The sequence below is a fragment of the Pecten maximus genome, chromosome 3 (genome assembly GCF_902652985.1).
Source record: "Pecten maximus chromosome 3, xPecMax1.1, whole genome shotgun sequence".
In the NCBI taxonomy this organism is placed as follows: domain Eukaryota; kingdom Metazoa; phylum Mollusca; class Bivalvia; order Pectinida; family Pectinidae; genus Pecten; species Pecten maximus.
This window is the reverse complement of record NC_047017.1, coordinates 25,637,780-25,657,416: the sequence shown is the minus strand read 5'-3', so window position 1 is coordinate 25,657,416 and position 19,637 is coordinate 25,637,780. Positions and strand designations below refer to the sequence as shown.

At 35.4% G+C, this 19,637-nt stretch overlaps 2 protein-coding genes across 3 annotated transcripts; one reads left to right on the top strand and one right to left on the bottom strand.

The window, feature by feature from the left end:
* On the top strand, positions 1 to 10,708 carry LOC117323706 (E3 ubiquitin-protein ligase RNF8-like). Its single transcript, XM_033879121.1, has 7 exons — positions 1 to 174; positions 4,193 to 4,309; positions 5,286 to 5,939; positions 6,461 to 6,841; positions 7,154 to 7,358; positions 9,429 to 9,749; positions 10,111 to 10,708. Exons 1-7 carry the CDS (start codon positions 85 to 87, stop codon positions 10,149 to 10,151), a joined length of 1,809 nt encoding a protein of 602 aa, XP_033735012.1. The 5' UTR covers positions 1 to 84; the 3' UTR covers positions 10,152 to 10,708.
* A 2,966-nt stretch (positions 10,709 to 13,674) lies between these two features.
* On the bottom strand, positions 13,675 to 19,590 carry LOC117323705 (MAP3K12-binding inhibitory protein 1-like). 2 transcript variants are annotated; one of them, XM_033879118.1, is made up of 10 exons: positions 19,421 to 19,590; positions 18,342 to 18,455; positions 17,634 to 17,937; positions 16,610 to 16,692; positions 16,239 to 16,335; positions 15,821 to 15,892; positions 15,458 to 15,613; positions 14,630 to 14,727; positions 14,220 to 14,285; positions 13,675 to 13,784 (listed from the first exon to the last, which is right to left on the bottom strand). In XM_033879118.1, exons 1-10 carry the CDS (start codon positions 19,469 to 19,471, stop codon positions 13,698 to 13,700), a joined length of 1,128 nt encoding a protein of 375 aa, XP_033735009.1. In that variant the 5' UTR covers positions 19,472 to 19,590; the 3' UTR covers positions 13,675 to 13,697. The 2 variants fall into 2 exon arrangements, with proteins under 2 accessions (XP_033735009.1, XP_033735010.1); XM_033879119.1 differs by having other exon boundaries at positions 19,036 to 19,565.
* Positions 19,591 to 19,637: the final 47 nt, after the last annotated feature.

The window sequence follows — 19,637 nt, the reverse complement described above, 5'->3', positions numbered from 1 at the left end:
ATGTCCAGAGAGCTCACAAAATAATCTACACTTTTGGTGACGTTTTAAACAAGGCACTAAACGCGCGGCCCAGGAGTTTGCAGGATGGCAGATACTTCAGGTCAAACTTGTTTATATCGGTTGGGAGACAATGTCAAGAAACATAGACTTATTACGCTATCAGATAAGGACGAGGTATGCATTGAGAAAAAAAATCGACTGACCTTTGTATATACCGTGCAGTAGTGAACTACAGTAACGTTACTGAGTGTAGTTATTAATATATCTTACTGTTTGTTTACATTATTTCCTAGAAAGAATATTCATACTCTGCCTACACTGCAGCTACTGTTGTAACGGAAAAGCATCAGCTGTTAAATGCTATTCCGCTACAACAGAAGCTTGAAAAGAAACAAGAATTGTTATTTGTATCATGTATTTTAACAACAAACATTAGCTCATTTCTACGAAGGACAGAATTAAAACTAACAATACAAGATAATATGTCGCACACAGAAAAGCTAAAACAGGCATGCAAATGTTCATCACAGTTTGAACGAGTTAATTTAATGTTCTTATCACAGGCAGTGCAAAAAACAAGTTAAGATGGATACATGTATAATATCCAGAGTTTCCTCTGGCCCTGACACCATGTCGTAGGGCTACTCCTATACATATATGAGATCTTATTCCACCTGATTACATTGGTGGATATTACAACCTCATATCCCATCAGCGCGTTTCTTGTAGCTGTCAGCGGCCTGATTCTGGGGTGCGACAAAAAAAGTTTCATAAACCATCTAGAACGATAATTCATGTTAACAACTATGTGTACACTTACTTGTTGATAAAGTATTAATCCATTTATGCACAAACTGTTGATGGACACCTCTTAAATATAATTAAATCCACAATAATTCACTTGCAACCTAGCTACTGTGTTCAAATATTGGGTCACTAAAACAACTTTTGCGTTTAAAATGCAGAACACAAATGAAACAGATAGGAGTAACGCAGTATTTTCACAGCGTTTCATTTGTTTCGTCTTTTTCATCTCCAAATTTGGATAAACTGGAAATAACCCAGAGAGGTCACAATCAAAACAAGTATGGCAGTATATACAAATGGGACCTACGCTTGAACGACAAGAAAGGCTAATAATCACTAATTTTTGATATAGATATATGGACACAATATTGCAACTGTGTTTATTTATCATAGCTTATTAGAATAATGTAAGTCACATCGTATAAAATGTGAGTTATTATAACTTTAATTTTAAATGACATTAATAAGGTGTCACAGCAACAGGTCCTATGTACGGTGGTAATTAGAGGTTACATGACAGCCTGTCGAAAGTTTCCTGTCGTCTTAACCTCTAATATTATTGGAGTGTTGTAGGGCCTAAGTGGACTACTATATGAAAACATGGAATTCTCTTAACACCGCTTTGTGTCGCTGAGATTTTGGTGCAACATATTAAAACCTGGCATGACCTTATACCTTCCTTACATAATTGGATAAATGAGATATATATTTACCCCAAAACACCCATTTAGTTCCTAATCGGTGTCCTATTCCGTCCGCATAAACCCTCGCTTTTTGCTAGTCAAAATTTCACACTGTTGAGTGTTGACCCGCCATTTTGTATGTGATAGTTCAACTAATCACCTGAATCGTAGATCTAACGTAATGATCCGAAAAGTCCAAATAACAGTTTTTGTGTTTTTGTTTTTGCATAGTTATATCAAGAATACTAAGCTTGTTATTTCCCAAAACCTGTTATATCTAATACAAGAATACATTATTTACAAATTATAAGCGGTAAACTATATAGAAATAAATGTTGTATTTTTTTTCTTTTAGCTCCATCGCACACTGATTAGGGTGATTAGGCCACCCATGACCTATATCTACCGTATAGTTAGCAATATTATTAAGTTATGAAAATCTTTTTATTCATCCCTTTTGCATATTGTGAGTACATAAAATACATAGAAAAAGCATCAATTATAGATACAGTTTTACAGCAACACAATATCGGTTTTTTTTGTGAAGAGCATCAAGGGTGTCAGTGATAAGGCATATAACATTTTAGAAAATTAGTACATGTATATATATTGAACAATGTTTGATGGCTAATAAATATACAGTATTGAACAATTAAGATAAAGATGTACCATTGTTGAATTATATATAGCTGACAGTATTAAGAAGTTCATAAGTGAACATATATAGTATTGAAGAGTTATGACATATATATGTATAGTTGACCATCACTTGCATAAACTGACGATGTTGCATGATTGTGTAGTAAAGAATAATGATTTTTAAGATACAGCAGAAATGCAAGCTACCCGAGTACTATTTTTTGAGACTTATCTCCCTTTGATTAATAGCTATATCTAGAGCTGCATATAATATAAAAAGGCTATTGAAAGTAGCTATTATTAATTATTTATGGTATGTACATGTATATGGCAAGTAATGAATAGAATAATAAAAAAAATAAAGGATTTTTTTTCCTTATTGGTTACAACATTTAATACAGCTTTCACACTCACTTTCACACGTTTACTGAATGCATATACATCATGTACATGTATATATATACTTATAAATACAAATATGTGGTGTATTTTCAGTTAGAGAAAAAATCTATTTTATATCGACCATTTATTTTCAAACTTATTGTACTCCATTTTATTTCTAAATATTACAGTTCAGGGCATCCAGTTGACCCTTGACTTTTAGCAATTTCACTATTTCTGAGAAATCTGAAGGGTCAAAACATATGTCAAATAGACATGTCCCTTCAAACCCAAGAGTCAGATCTCAATTTGGGGAGTCAAAAATATACTCTCAAGGGTCTACTGGATGCCCTGTTATTTCTTCTATTTTCAGGTAAATATCTAATTAGTTTTTAAAGCCATTTATATGAGGAAGACAATTTCTAAGTCTTTGTTTGTAAATATGAAACCTTGCTAATAGAAGTAAAGTGTTGAGATATTTTAACTCTTGTTCCTTGGGTAACATACCCAATATTTTTTTCCACCATATTGTGTCTTTCACCAAATCAAGTTCTTCACTCGGACCATTTTGTTATATTAATATATAGTTAGCAATATGGCATTGCGTCAAATGTGAAATTTTGACCAACATAAAGCGGGGTCTATACGGACAGAATATAACACTGATCAGGGACTAAATGGGTTTTCTGGGGTAAATAAGTATCTCATTTATCCATGTATGTAAGGTAGGTTTTATTTCACACATGATTTTATTGTGTTTGCGCCAAAATCTTAGCGATACCAAACGGTGTTGGAGAATTCCATGTTTTCATAAAGTAGTGTGCTCTGCCCCTACACCAGACGTTGTGTTAGGGTCAGAGGAAAATTGGGCTAATGTACACTGTACCAATGACAAAGTTTCTTTGCCAAGATGAGTAGTATATTAAGAATTATACTGCTTATCATTCCCCTGCTTTAGCATACTTTATAGGGAGAACTAGTTTAAAGTGACTTAGAGATAATTAATAAGCAGATTCAGAGAGTGCCCATTATGTAACTGTGTAAAGCATTGTCCATTGAATGACCTCAAGTGGGGAAATCTCTTCATTAGGTTTCAGAATTTTGTCAAACATTCTCCTACACAATACTATAAGCTTGTCACTCACAGGACCTCACAGGTTATGACTCTTAGGGTAAACAGACATATCAAGTGTTTACTAAACAATACAATGGTGACATGGCCCTGTGTGTCACAGGAGCTTCATACGATAGGGAATGAGTTCACCTAGTTGAAGCAATAGCATGTACCAAAAGTAGGTCACTGACTTATATATTTTTTGGCCTACATCAAAGAAAAAGTTTGTCCAGGCTCCATTCATTTTGCCTTCACTACCTGTCACTGAAACTTCTTACTTTGGGCATGGATTCACTTACCTTTAACTTCAGATATCCCCCTACCAAACATTTGTGATCAATTTCTGAATTTATTCACAATTGCAATTATTGAATATTGAATGTGGTAGGTCTGTCAAACATTTAGTTTGTATAATTAGTTCCTACATGAAGTTATCATCTGTATTTTCTTGGCATATAATTGCACTTCTGGTTGGGACTTTGATTTGCTGAATAACCTTATTATAATTGTTATATAAATTGTACATTAAATATGTTTGAATAAATTTGATATCCTTTTTCGATTCAAGGTAACAATTGGCCGATCTCCTGACGTTACAGTATGTCTTCTATCCAACATGATCTCACGCTGCCATGCAACCCTGAAGAAATCTCAATCTGGGACTTGGTCAGTCAAAGACAATAAGGTACAATTTATAAAAATAGAACTATATTGTAAATATGTTTTGTAATCACATGTAAAGTTCATAAAGTTACTGAACACTAACATTATTTCTTCATATTTGGGAAATAACACATATAAAATAAACAATGTTATAGTATGAACAAATGTGGGTTAATTCAACAAGTCTGGGTCATTTGTTCCAAAGTCAAGGTCAAATTTTATATCACTTCATAAGTGAATATATTCTATTTTATGACATAAAAGCAAAGTCAACTAACAAAAGGTCAAAGTCTTTGTGTCAAATTTTATATAGGTATCTTTTTAGCCCACCATCATCAGATCCTTGTTATCACAGTTTCTTGAAAAGTAGTGGAGGGATATTCCCCAATCTTCATATGTAGGTTCCTCTTAGTCCCTAGTTGTGCAAATTCAATTTGGAATTTTGATCAGAAAAGCAAAATGGCCGAGAGACAACCATCTTGGATTTTGATAATTTAAGTTTGTTATCGCTATTTCTTAAAGAGTACTGGAGGGTTATTCCTCAAACTTCATGTGTAGGTTCCCCTTGGTCCCTTGTTGTGCAAATCAAATTTAAAATTTTGGATCAGAAAAACCGAATAGTCAACAGGCGGCTGGCCATCTTATATTAATTAGAATTGAAGTTTGTTATCACTATTTTTTTTTAATTCTGGAGGGATGTTTCTCAAACTTGACACGTAGGTTCCACTTGTTCATGTTATCAGATTATTAAGAGGGGGGGGGGGGGGGGGGTAAAAGTTGAGAGAAGAACAGTCTGACATTGAACCAACAAAGATCATTCAATGGTGGGCGCCAATGTGGGAATCTTGATGACCTATGTCATTGTTTCAGTTACCCATAGTAAAGGCTTCCAGTTGACCCTTGACTATTTAGCAATTTCAGAAGTCAAGTCATCTTTTCTGAGGTATTTATATTCTCCATCCCAATGTCTTTTATAGTTACGGTACTTTTGTTTGCAGAGTCTCAACGGAGTGTATGTTAATGATGTACGACTGGTGGCTAACAAACCACATACACTTGAGGAGGGTGACATTGTACAGCTTGGTATTGCAAAGACATCACAGGATAAGGCAGAGTTCATATTCAAATTCCACAAAAATCTTAAAGTGAAACGTGTCCGTCAAAACTCCTCGCAAGATAATTCTCAAAATGAAGAAAATTGTGTTGGAAAATATCCAATGAAGAGAATAAAACTAGACTGTGACAGTAAGAGAGTGACACCAGTTATTAAAAGGGAAGTTACCGAAAGGCCAGAAAGTGATTCCCGAGTATCAAGTTCTCAACCTGAACTTGGATGTTCTGATGAAGAAGGAGATGGCAAAGGCACGCCTGGAAGGAGTAGCAGAGTGAACACAGACAAAAATTGGTCACCATTCATGGACTACAAAGAAAAACTCAAACAACAGGAAAGTGAAGCTGACTTGAAACTGAAGGAGTATGAAGCGAAGATGGCAGAAATGCAAAAAATGTTACAAGAAAAAGAAGCAGCACAAAATGAAATAAGAAGTGAACTTGAAGAAGAAAAGAAAAGACGAGAAAACCAGGAAAGAGAATTAAATGTTATGTTGAAAGAGAAAGAAAAAGAAATGGAAATTGCACTTACAAAGAAGAGGGTAAATATATCCAAATTTTAATTATCATTCGCCAGTCAGGTGTAAGGACTGTGTGTATGCATATGGCCTCCCCTGGTCTAAATAACATTATAATGAGAAAATATGTATCTTTTCAAAGAAAATTGAACAACACACAATACTTAGGACACTTGTAAAACATTTAGATTTTCCCTGGTTTGGGAAAACTTTACAAAGTTTAAATTTAGCGAAAATAAAATGGAAGCTATTATTTTCAAAGGTGGTTCAATTTATCACTGTTCGTGGTAAGAACAAAATCAAGAAAAAATAAATCCATTCAAAATAAAAATTACAACAGATGAATTAATAACTACTCTGGTTTCAATTTTCTAGAAAAAATAATTACTTTTTGTTTCTTTGTTAAAAAAAATGTTGAAATTTTGGTAAAACTGAAAATCTAAACCATTAAGAGAAAATAACTCCTTTAATAATTGAGCATTGCATATATATTGCCATGATGAATGTGACAATGTGTACTAAATAAATTTTTATGACATTTTCAGGAGGAGGAAGAAAAAATGAAAGAAGAACTTGAAAATCAGTTACTCAATAGGGAAGCACAGATGTTAGAACAACTTCAGTCCGAAAAAGACCGTCTGCTAACAGAAAAACAAAAAATTGAAGACAATCTTAAAATGACCATAGAAGAGAAAGATCGTCAGTTACAAGAAGAACTTGTGAGACAAAAAGAAAAACTTGATGGTGTTATTAATAAGAAGGAAGCAGAACAGCGGATGCTGGAAAGTCAACTGAATGACACTAGGGCGGAGAAGGACCAGCAGAAGGAAGCCATGTTACAGGCAAGGGAAGACATCCTGTCAAACTTTGCTGATCTCATGGAGACAGAGTTACAATGTAGCATATGTAATGAACTCTTTGTACAGGTAAAAAGTTAACCTCTAAAGTTCATTTGTATGTTTAATTCAGGAGGACTTGATATTCCTCTCATCTGTCATTAAAAAAAAATCATCTCCTTTGATTGACACCTAACTTAAAAGGTCTTTCCTCTGAATTAATGTTGCTTTCGGTCCAATCCTGTAAGCTAGTATCAAGGGTCTGAAATAAAAATGTGCATTTTCTATTTCCATCAATTAAAATTATACAAAGACTAAGGCATAGTTAAATTTAGATTTTTGTCATACTGATAAAACCATTATGCTATAAATTGATGCCTTTTAATATCTTTACCTACACAGGCCACATCTTTAAACTGTTCCCATGCATTTTGTGCCAGCTGTATAGAAGAATGGATGAAGGTGAAGAAGGAATGTCCGATCTGTCGGACAGCCATTGCATCCAAAGTACGTTCAATTGTGCTAGACAGTTATATAGACAGAATGGTGGAACATCTCAGTGACGACCTCAAACAGCAGCGTGTAGAATTAGTGGCCTCTCGCAAAGGTAACTCTATTAAATGAAGAAATTCTGATTTTTAGGTCACCTGAGACGAAGTCTCAAGTGACCTATTCTAATCGCCTTTTGTCCGTCGTCGTCCGTCGTGCGTCCGTAAACTTTTTACATTTTCGACTTCTTCTCCAAAACCACTTAACAAAATTCAATGAAATTTGGCAGAAAGTTTCTATGGCTGAAGGTCAACCAAAATTGTGAATTATATGGTCCCCACCCCCCAGGGGCCTGAGGGGTGGGGCCAAAAAGGGTCAAATTGACTAAAATTTAAAAAATCTTCTTCTCTACTCTCAGATATGGTGGAGTCAAACACTCTTTATAGATGAAAGGGTCTTGTGGTGCTTTACCAAAATTGTGAATTGCATGACCCTGGGGTCTCACGTTTGCCCCTGGGGAGGGGGTAACTTTACTATAGTTTATATAGGGAAATCACATTTTTGACTATTATTTGTTGGATTTCTATTGGAATTCATTCTAACTTGTATCAAATTATCAGCATGGGATGACACTTTGATGGTATGTACATGTTGGCCCTAATTGACCCCCAGGGGCTGGTGGGCGGGGCCAAAAAGGGTCAAATTGACTAAAATTTAAAAAATCTTCTTCTCTACTCTCAGATATGGTAGAATCAAATACTCTTCATAGATGGAAGGGTCTTAAGGTGCTTTACCAAAATTGTGAATTTCATGACCCTGGGGTCTCACGTTTGCCCCTGGGGAGGGGGTAAACTTTACTATAGTTTATATAGGGAAATCACATTTTTGACTATTATTTGTTGGATTTCTATTGGAATTCATTCTAACTTGGTTCAAATTATCAGCATGGGATGACAGTTGATGGTATGTACATGTTGGCCCTGGTTGACCCCCAGGGGCTGGTGGGCGGGGCCAAAAAGGGTCAAATTGACTAAAATTTCAAAAATCTTCTTCTCTACTCTCAGATGTGGTAGAATCAAATACTCTTCATAGATGGAAGGGTCTTAAGGTGCTTTACTAAAATTGTGAATTTCATGACCCTGGGGTCTCACGTTTGCCCCTGGGGAGGGGGTAAACTTTACTATAGTTTATATAGGGAAATCACATTTTTGACTATTATTTGTTGGATTTCTATTGGAATTCATTCTAACTTGGTTCAAATTATCAGCATGGGATGACAGTTTGATGGTATGAACATGTTGGCCCTGGTTGACCCCCAGGGGCTGGTGGGCGGGGCCAAAAAGGGTCAAATTGACTAAAATTTCAAAAATCTTCTTCCCTACTCTCAGATGTGGTAGAATCAAATACTCTTCATAGATGGAAGGGTCTTAAGGTGCTTTACCAAAATTGTGAATTTCATGACCCTGGGGTCTCACGTTTGCCCCTGGGGAGGGGGTAAACTTTACTATAGTTTATATAGGGAAATCACATTTTTGACTATTAATCGTGGATTTGTATTGGAATTCATTCGAACTTGGTTCAAATTATCAGCATGGGATTACAGTTTGATGTTATGTACATGTTGGCCCTGGTTGACCCCCAGGGGCTGGTTGGCGGGGCCAAAAAGGGTCAAATTGACTGAAATTTCCAAAATCGTCTTATCAACTATATGTTAGAATCAAATACTCTTCATAGACTGACCCCATTAGGACTGATGGGTGAGGCCAAAAAGGGTCAATTTAGAAATATTTCAAATCTCCGGTGACCGTTAAGGCCCTTTGGGCCTCTTGTTGATTAAGTGTCGTTTGTTATGGAATATAAATTGTGTATTGATATATGATCTAAATCAATGAATCTTGGTTATAATCTAGTACCTGTTTAAGTGTAGTCAGTTTCTCATTAGCAATAAAACTAGGATATATTGAAAACATCATGTAGGGTTAACAGTTTGTTTCATTGTTCTGTGTAATATATTTCTCAGTTTCTTATTTCTGAATTTGTTGATTCTTTGAATTGTATGGACTAATCAATAATCACAAAAATATATTCCTTTGTGTTTTCATAATCAAAACGGTGTATGTTAAACAGGATTTTCGGCATTTAAGTAAAATAAGCTATGACAATTCATTTTAAACATATCCCTTTACAGCTGAGGCTGCCATAAAGGCAGAACAGGATAAACCAGGGACATCAGGAAATGGGCGGGGAAGAGGGCGTGGCCGAGGAAGGGGGCGAGGTCGAGGTAGAAATAGGGCAGCAGCAGACCCTCCACTTCCAGAAGCTCCACCTATTGGTATACCAAGTGATGATGATATTGATGGAGGGGTAGTCTCCAGTGATGATAGTGATCATTTTGAAAGTGCCAGCGACAACTCTATGAATTCTTCTGATGATTCTGATGACAGTTCTGACTATGTCCATGGAGAACGAGGGGCCTACTTTGGTGGTTATGGAAGATGTTTTAGATGTGGTAAGTTTATTTTTATGTAGGTCAAGGCCAAAGTCACACTTTCTATATATAGAAAATTACAAACTGATTCAATTTTAACACATAGCAACTTCATTTTTTCATGGATTTTGCATTCGATTTCATGACTCCGTCAGTGGTTTGCAAATTAGTGAAAACAGCCCACTATAACTATAACAGCAATGCCGATAGAATGTACTGTATGTAAGTGTGAGAGGGCATCCAATTTCACATATTTTTGGATGATTGAAAGTTTGTGAATAATTACCAAAGCCATTACATGTACTCTTAAAGTATGAAATGATGTAGATTGATGCCATTTATATTTTGATCTAAATTTTCATTTTGCATCTATTTTAAACAGGATCAAGAGGACATTGGGCAAATGGCTGTCCGTATTCCTAACACCTGTATGGCAGATTGGCGTCTGCTGTGAAATCTCCCATGATTGGTGCTTGTCAATTCTAATGGCAGCCAGAACACCACTGGTAGCACATGTAGAACAGATGGGTATCTACTCTTCAAGGTGGATGCTTGTCTGTTTCTATGGCAGCCTGAACAATGTGTCTACATTGTTGAAGATTAGATGTTGCATGTTAGACAGATGAGTGTCTAATCTCTCCAACTTATCCTCTCTCCATCTGATCCATGTCCGTTCTGTGGAAACTGGTTGTACAGCCTACTGATTCATTTTGGTTATTAACAGAGTGTCTGTTACAATTTAAACATCAAACTGTTTATAGCGGTAAAGTCTCTGAGAACAAGTCATCTTCACAGACAGACATTGAGTGTTTAGAGAATGTGTTCCTGACTTCATTAAAGTCACGTTGGCAATATTTAATGTCATGTAAGAGAAGTGACGGCTTTATTTATTTGATTTTTTAGCCAACCATCATCAGATGGTGGGCTATTCAAATCGCCCTTCGTCCGTGGTCCGTCATCCGTCCGTCCGTCCCTCTGTCCGTCCGTCAGTAAACAATTCTTGTTATCGCTATTTCTCAGAAAGTACTAAAGGGATCTTTCTCAAATTTCATATGTAGGTTCCCCTCAGTGCCTAGTTATGCATATTGCATTTTGAGACCAATCAGAAAACAACATGGCCAACAGGCAGCCATCTTGGATTTTGACAATTGAAGTTTGTTATAGCTATTTCTCAGAAAGTACTGAAGGGATCTTTCTCAAATTTCATATGTAGGTTCCCCTCGGTGCCTAGTTATGCATATTGCATTTTGAGACCAATCAGAAAACAACATGGCCGACAGGCAGCCATCTTGGATTTTGACAATTGAAGTTTGTTATTGCTATTTCACAGAAGGTACTGAAAGGATCTTTCTCAAATTTCATATGTAGGTTCCCCTTGGTCCCTGGTATTGCATTTTGGGACCGATCTTTCTCAAATTTCATATGTAGGTTCCCCTTGGTCCCTGGTATTGCATTTTGGGACCAATCCGAAAACAACATGGCCGACAGACAGCCATTATCGCTAAATCTTAAATTTTATATATAGGTTCCCCTTGTTTGAATAGTACTAGAGGGCTGTTTCTGAATTTACACAGATTAGTAACACTTAGAGGAAGAGAAAAGTAGAGAAAAGATCAATCTGACATGGAACCTATAAAGATCATTCAATGGTGGGCGCCAAGATCTCTTGTATATGTATATTTTCAAATTGTACAATGACAACTTGGAAGTCTGGGGTGTTTTTTTCCTGAAAATATACATGTTTATGATTTTGTGAGACAAACCTTTGTTAAGTTATTAACCCAAAATGGAAACAGTTTTATGATAAAAAAAAAGCTGTTCCTGGGTCATATTTGTTTTTGTTCTAATGGGTTTTTATAAACCTACACAAAAATGAGTTTGAATGAATGTTGAGACAGTGCCAAGTACCTGGTAATAAAAATATCAACAGATACACCAGAATGTTCATTTCATCCATTCTATTTTTCTGACAGATTTCCAGAGGAATTCAATAGGTTACCTAGGTCATTTAATAAATTGGTATGAAATGTTTGAAAATTAACAATGTGTAGCAACAATAACTATTTAAAAATCATCAAGTTTTGTTTGAATAAATATTTGATATTATCAGCGTAGTTTGTCATTTCATTGTCCAATTAACCCGACCTTGACTTTAGCTATATTAACCTGACCTTGACTTTAGATGTATTAACCTGACCTTGACTTTAGATGTATTAACCTGACCTTGACTTTAGCTGTATTAACCTGACCTTGACTTTAGCTGTATTAACCTGACCTTGACTTTATTAGCTGTATTAACCCGACCTTGACTTTAGATGTATTAACCTGACCTTGACTTTAGATGTATTAACCTGACCTTGACTTTAGCTGTATTAACCTGACCTTGACTTTATTAGTTGTATTAACCCGACCTTGACTTTAAATGTATTAACCTGACCTTGACTTTAGATGTATTAACCTGACCTTGACATTAGCTATATTAACCTGACCTTGACTTTTGCTGTATTAACCTGACCTTGGCTTTAGCTGTATTAACCTGACCTTGACTTTAATAGCTATATTAACATGACCTTGACTTTAGCTGTATTAACCTGACATTGACTTTAGCTGTATTAACCTGACCTTGACTTTAATAGCTGTATTAACCTGACCTTGACTTTAGCTTTTTAACCTGACATTGACTTTAGATGTATTAACTTGACCTTGACTTAACTATATTAACCTGACATTGTCTTTAGCTGCATTAACCTGACCTTTACCATGGCCCAAGGGATGATGTACTGAACACACTGTCTTAATTATGGTAGATTGTGTGCGTGAAGTTTTCAGGTACTGGATACTCTCTGTAACAAGAGGCACAATGAGCCTGCATCTCTCATCTGGTATTCACTGGTTTGATGATTCTCTGCCTTTCAGTTAATCAAAAGAACTTCTGTGTCCTTACAAATTTGACTCCATGAAAAAGTGTCAAGAGCATTTTCTTCCTCCAACTTTGTCAGGTGTCATCTACTAGAAACCTACCAGTCAGATATCTTGATTCTAGGCCTATCAGTTAATCAAAGAAGTATTTCGCAAACATTTTGGGGATCTATCCAGGAACCTAACACACAAATATCGTTATTCTAGGCATTTGAATGTTTAACAAATTTAACTTCTGTCACCATAGATACAGATCAGGGCAATTTATTTTCGCAAACTTTGTTGGACATGATTCAAGGATATTACTAGCCTTAAATCTTGATTCTGGGCCTTTTTAATTTATCAGAACAATTTGTTTGAATATCATAACAAGTTTACCTTAAATATAGTTCATGGTAATTTATTTTTGCAAACTTTTGGAGCTCTATCTTAGGAACCTACCACCCAAATATGATTGCATTAGAATTGCTTTAACAAATTCGACTACCATGACCTTGAATAAAGGTCAGGTGAGCAAACAATTGAGTAATTAAGGATAGGGCAGGATTCCATAGAAACACAAGCACTGACAGGACATGGGTAACACTATACCCCAGCCATTTCTTACTTGGGGACATGAAAAAAGATGATAACACAAATAAAAACATTTTTCAATCATCTGAACCAGAGGTCACCAAGCTTACTGACCTCGCTCCACAGAACAATGTATTTACTGAGCGTATTGGTCCCACTCTACAGAACAATGTATTTACTCAGCTTATTGACCTCACTCCACAGAACAATGTATATACTGAGCTTATTGACCTGACTCCACAGAACAATGTATTTACTAAGCTTATTGACCTCACTCCACAGAACAATGTATATACTGAGCTTATTGACCTGACTCCACAGAACAATGTATTTACTCAGCTTATTGACCTCACTCCACAGAACAATGTATTTACTCAGCTTATTGCCTCAACTCCACAGAACAATGTATTTTACTCAGCTTATTAACCTATCAGCATTACAGACAAACATTAGACAGATCTGCCATTGACATGTTTATTACGATAATACAGTTGAGGATGCTTTCTTTGACAGAGATTCCTTGAGTTGTTTGATCCTCAGGTCTATATCCAATACACTCATAACCTGTAAAATGGACAGTAAAACCATGGATTAAATTCTTTTTAACTGAATCCATAATTCTGAAAAAACAATAAGCTGCAAATGCCAAGCATGTACAAGGATTTGTCTCAAATTAAAACTGTATATAAAGTGCTATTTAAGGCTTTGTCGCTTCATTACGGAATGAAAAGACTACCCTGCACCTATGTTGCTTTATTGGAAATGTGTAAATAAAATGTTTTATTGAAAACTATTGCAGAAATACAAATCTTCATCATAAAGTACCTATTATGCATGAGATCAAATTACGTAGTATTTTTATCACATGCTAGATTCCCTTTATCAAATTTTTCTAAATGACATTTCATATTTCATTTCTGGTCCAATTTCATTTTTGAGTTTGGCATCAGGATAGGGATTATATTACTACGAATATAAAGAGTAATTCTGTGTATTTACCTCCTCCTCCGGGATCCTGTAAGTTGTGTCTCGTTTCTCCTTCCTAGGTTTCTTTTGATGTAGTGGCTGTGAAATGAAAAGTTTTAATTACAAGAAAGGAAAAGTTCAGAAATATAACTCTACAGGGTCCATGCCTATTATCGTGACAAATATATTACTGTGACAAAATAGCACAGAATATTGTATTATCGTGGTGTCTTTTTTTTCAGCGATTGATGTTCTGTATCATGGTAAGTATTCATTCACATAAAAACAATAGCTTCTGGTAACATGTGAATTAAAACTGACCTTCCAATATACGTCACAGTAATATGTTCATCACGATAATAGGCATGGGCCCTGTACAGTTACAGTTAATCTCAGATCCAACTTCAATAGAAAAAAAGTATTCAACCAAGGCAGATACTGACCTGAAATGTAAAATATTCTGGAGACAAGCTCTCCAGGTAAAGGATGCGCTCTTCCAGGAATTTCAGTCGGGTGTACACATCATTGCTTGACAACAGACCTGTAACAACAGTGCAGTATTTGTACAGTTAAAATGATGTCAAAACTGTATGCAACATTGACAATGTGACAGTGTATAGTGGGGCTACAGTAGTGCTTAACATCTCATCAAGGAGCCTTGTATTGAGTAAGTAAACCAGGAAAGTATTGTATAAATATGATGTACAATAGAGGTAAAAGATCGTTCAAACAGGACAGACCAGACAAACGCTGGAATCATGTGGTCTATCCATCCGTCCGTCTGTCTGTCCATAAATCCATCTGTCTATCTGTGTATGGATTTTTTCCTATAGTTTTCATCAAAACTCTATGGATGTAATTACTACCCACTGAAGATTATGTACTTGGGCTAATTATTTCAAATTTGCCTATCTTAATGGAAGTTAGGCCCCTTTCATCTACGATTATAGACCCAATCTTGTCTGGACATCACCTCGTACTGTTTTTTATCCATACTTTATGAAACTTGCATAGTTAGCACTTCTGATCAACAAGAGTTTAAGCAGAGTAGAAACCCTAGTAGAATTAGGAGTGGGTTTTTTTCAGACATCCTTGCGACAGTTCTAGTTTATCATGACTTAGACCTCACTGTGAGAAATAGTAACTTTAATCTGGGTTTTCTATACCTCTGATCCCTGGGGCCTTAAAACAGGACCACATTTCATAAGAGCTATTCCATCATTTCACCAAGACATGTATACACTGGATGTGTGATGCACAGGAATCTGTACCTTTATTGATAGTCAGATGTTTCTCCATGTTGGAGAGTCTTTCCTCTATCCCCTGGGGAAGCTTGTTCTTCTGTTCCGCTGCCTTAGACTGAACAGCATCCTCTGTGTGGACAGGAATCTGAGTCTGAGGACCCTGTAGGTTCACAACACGACTCACTACAACACAACAGAATGTACAATGTACTTGTTATTGACAAATTTAAATAGTTCAATTGTCTCACAAATATACAGTTCTCTAATAATCTTAGACCAAAATACTGCTGTAGGATAGATTAGTCAAGACATTCCAGGTTACAACACAGATATGTGGCTTTAATATGATGTCACTGAAAAGGTAGTACGTCTGTACTTATATAAAGTCACCTTTGATATGACTTTTTCCATCAGCTCTTGTGAAAAATAAGGAATCAACACGGGCACAGCTGTTTTCTGCTTCTGTCAAACATAAAATAAAAAATGGTGTTTTCAATTGATTCTTTATATTGAAGATGTTTACATGAAGGCTTCAAAATTTGAAGAAAAAAAAACTCAACAGGTACTTCTGTAGTAGAAGCTATTCTATTGGACCGATTTTGCTTTAAAAGGTTCTTGTGATTTTTATCAGATTTTGAAATTAAATATGAAATCTTCCATGTCTTTGCAGTTGTACAAATAGCTAAAATAAGACCACTAACGAACCAATTTAACAATGGCCAGACACTTGCTTAACAACAAGTCTTGTTCTTACACACATTGTTTTGTGTGACACTTGTCTGTGTAGAGTAACCTGACAATAACACACCTTCATCAGGGCCTTGCACACTGCAGAACTCACGCCTGTTCAGTTCATTAACCTCAAACTTCTTTTTTTCCACAAAGGCAGCAATTCTTCTATCTATCTAAAGAAAAAGCGACATTGCTATCATTTGACCACTGAAATTTTCAGATTCATGAAAAGTGAAAATGATTTGAAAAAGAAAGTTCATTTAATATCAAATGTGAAAAAACATTTATTGTGACAATGTTTTCAAAGAGTGATATCCAGATCAACATTGTTTGATGTTTGATGTTTGATGTGCCATTCACATTTATCCATGCATCAATCTCTCAATCTTAAAGATAATTAAACATTAGTCATATCTGAAAATAACTAAAATGTCTCTATGCAATTACCTCTGACTTTGAAGCTCGTATCTGTACCAGGTTCTCATCTACCTGTCTAGAGTTATCTTCCTTGTTTGTGATGGCATCCGAATCTTAACATGAAAAGTAATCATCAGATGAACTCTGATTATCAGTATTACAATAAAAATTGTCATAAGATAAAAAGCAATGACACACATTTCAATTTCATTGACAAAATCATCTTTGATGGTGTTAAAATTCAACATAATAAAAAGAATTATATAGCATAAAACACTGGGTAATTTGTTTAGTTATGCAAATTTTTGGATGTATGTGACTTCATAAACAGGAAAACTGGCATTACGTGGAGGCACAGCAGGAATTTAGATAATTGACAGTTCAGACATGTCACTTACAGATAAGCAGCATTATACATACACTGTACATTCAATATCTACATATATGTGTTCAAGGCTGATACACAGGGCTTGGAGTTCAGTTGCCTGATATTGAAGTTCCAGGTTTAACACTAACAAACATAAGTTTATAAAAGCAACCATCAGATTTCATCTGAACCATTTTTTTTTAAATTTTTAAATCAATAAATATTAACATAATAGAACAGTAGGTTTTGATGACACAGAGCCGAAAGGCAGATATCATTGACGTTTTCATCCAATACGCAGTCATCACTACACTTTATAATATTTTTATGAAAATTCATCTGGTTAATTATCAATCAATAATTAAATTACAGATTTCTTCAGTATTTTAATATGATATGGTAATATAGTATTAAAAGAAAAGATTTTTGTGTAATGAATTGCAAGGTAATTTTTTAGATATCAAAGTACATGTACATTGTAGATATTCAAGCAGCCAGGCCTCTAATTCAGTCACCAAAACTGTTGTTTTTCTGCTAACCACTGGTCTGTCAGTGTACTAATTTTCTGGTCCAAAGTGTTGCATTTATTGATTGTACCAGCTGTCTATATAACAATCCAGCTAGTTTAGATCATAAGGAATTAAGAATTAATAAAGGATTAACGGACCTGAACTGTAAACAATTTACCATTAGATATTGATCCACAACTACTACTGGTTCCTGGTAAAATTCCTGTGCTCTCAGCTTTTTCATTTTTACACAAACTTGCAGGTATGTCACAAACTTCAACATCCTCTGTCTGAACACTGGCATCCTGGAAAGTCCTTGGTGGTTCTGTCTGCATTTTTTCACTAAAATGTTCTTCCTTTATGATACCGACATTTCCCTGTGAAGATTTGTCCACCATTTCGGTGTCCATGCTGTTACTATCAACTGTCTCAATATCAATCTGACTTTCTTCCAATGATTCTTTCAACATTTCTTGGTAGATCTGAAATACAAAAATAGTACTACACACCATATCCCATAATATATGTCAGGGAATAAATGTAATCTAAGATTTGTGGAATACTACTCAAGATGAAAAAAGAGAAATTTTGAAAGAGAAGGTCAGACACTGAGGGAACATGCAGGCCTCTGAACAGAATACATAGACAGGAGCCAGGGAGAGAGAGTGAAAGAATTTGTTTTTTGTGGTCTTTTGAGATTAGATTATAATAATTATGTACATGTAGTTAAAAAAAAGGCCTAGATTAAGCCTACTTGTGTTTATCTTTCCCTAAAAACAGTACGGTGCCGACTAGCTTACACAGTCTTTCTTAAAACATCAGAAAGGCAAGATATAAACATTAAATATTTTCGAAACATAAATACATATATGCTGTCATTTTGTACCTGGAGTTCGTTGATGAGAAATCCAAGCATTTCTAGTAATTTTGGTACCTCAACATCACTTGTTTGAAGCATCTTGTTGTCCAAAACATCAGTTTCTGAACCTTTCATAAACACCTACAAAAGAAAAACAAGGAATTTCATAAAATCTAGATGATTTTCGAAGTCCCTCTAGGTTCATACATTCTGCACAAATGTACTATAAGTCATTGGGACCACAGGGCTTGTAAAACAATTTGTACATAAGTTGCAATCGTGTATGTATTTTGGTGAATACTAATTCAAGCACAAGGTAATACAATGTATTACACGTGTATACTATTGATAACATATTCAGACAGTTCTAATTGTTGTGGCAGCTGGTTATTTCGGTAAATTTCCTGTACCAGGTACTTCTTTATTAATAATTAGTTGTTTGTAAACAGACATGTATTCAGTATATATAGCATTCATACATGTATTAACTTCCAGACTTATGCATCAATGGCAGAAAGCAGTGTTCGGAATCACTATAAATTTCATGATCGATCATCACCATTTCTTAAACAATCAAGGATCGATTATTGATCAATCATGAACAGAAAGGGAAATATTTGCAGAAACATTAACCAAAATAGGGGAAAATGTTGTGGGTGTGTGTAGGCATCTTATAGGTATGTTTTAAAATGGTGTTTTAATGAATTTCATTTAAATTTACCAGTGATATTGTTCATTTATTAATTGTTGAAGTCAGCTGTAAATCTTGAAAATGTCCATGTAATAGTCCAACCATGATCGATCATAAAAAACTGATCGATTCGTCATAGTCAGAGGTAGCCCGAGTTTCCCCTGGCCCTGACACCATGTCTGACTAAGTTAGAGGTAAAACGACTGATCATCGATTAATCGGAACAACACTAGCAGAAATCTACTGAGTTGTTAACATAGATAGTTACTTATCAATTAAATTTTTTTTTTCAAAAATATTCAAGCATATTGCCAAGTTGCAGAAACATATGCGTGCCGAAACGTAAAACAGTAAATTGTGTTGAATCACTTCGCCAGTGCTCTTGCTATTTTGAGGCTAACAAAATATATCATGCCTTTGACAACGTTCTATTAAACCACGGAATGAAGGCATCTGTGTAGGTCATCCTGATGGAAAGTGGTGTGTTTCTCAAACAATAAAATTTTCTCTGAAAACAAAAATAATGCTCGATCTATTCTAATCCATCTTCGCAATAATGGGGGCAGCCATTGTTGTGTTTATCGTGGTCGGCAATATGCTTCAGTTCTGTGTGGCACTCAAACGCTTGCGCG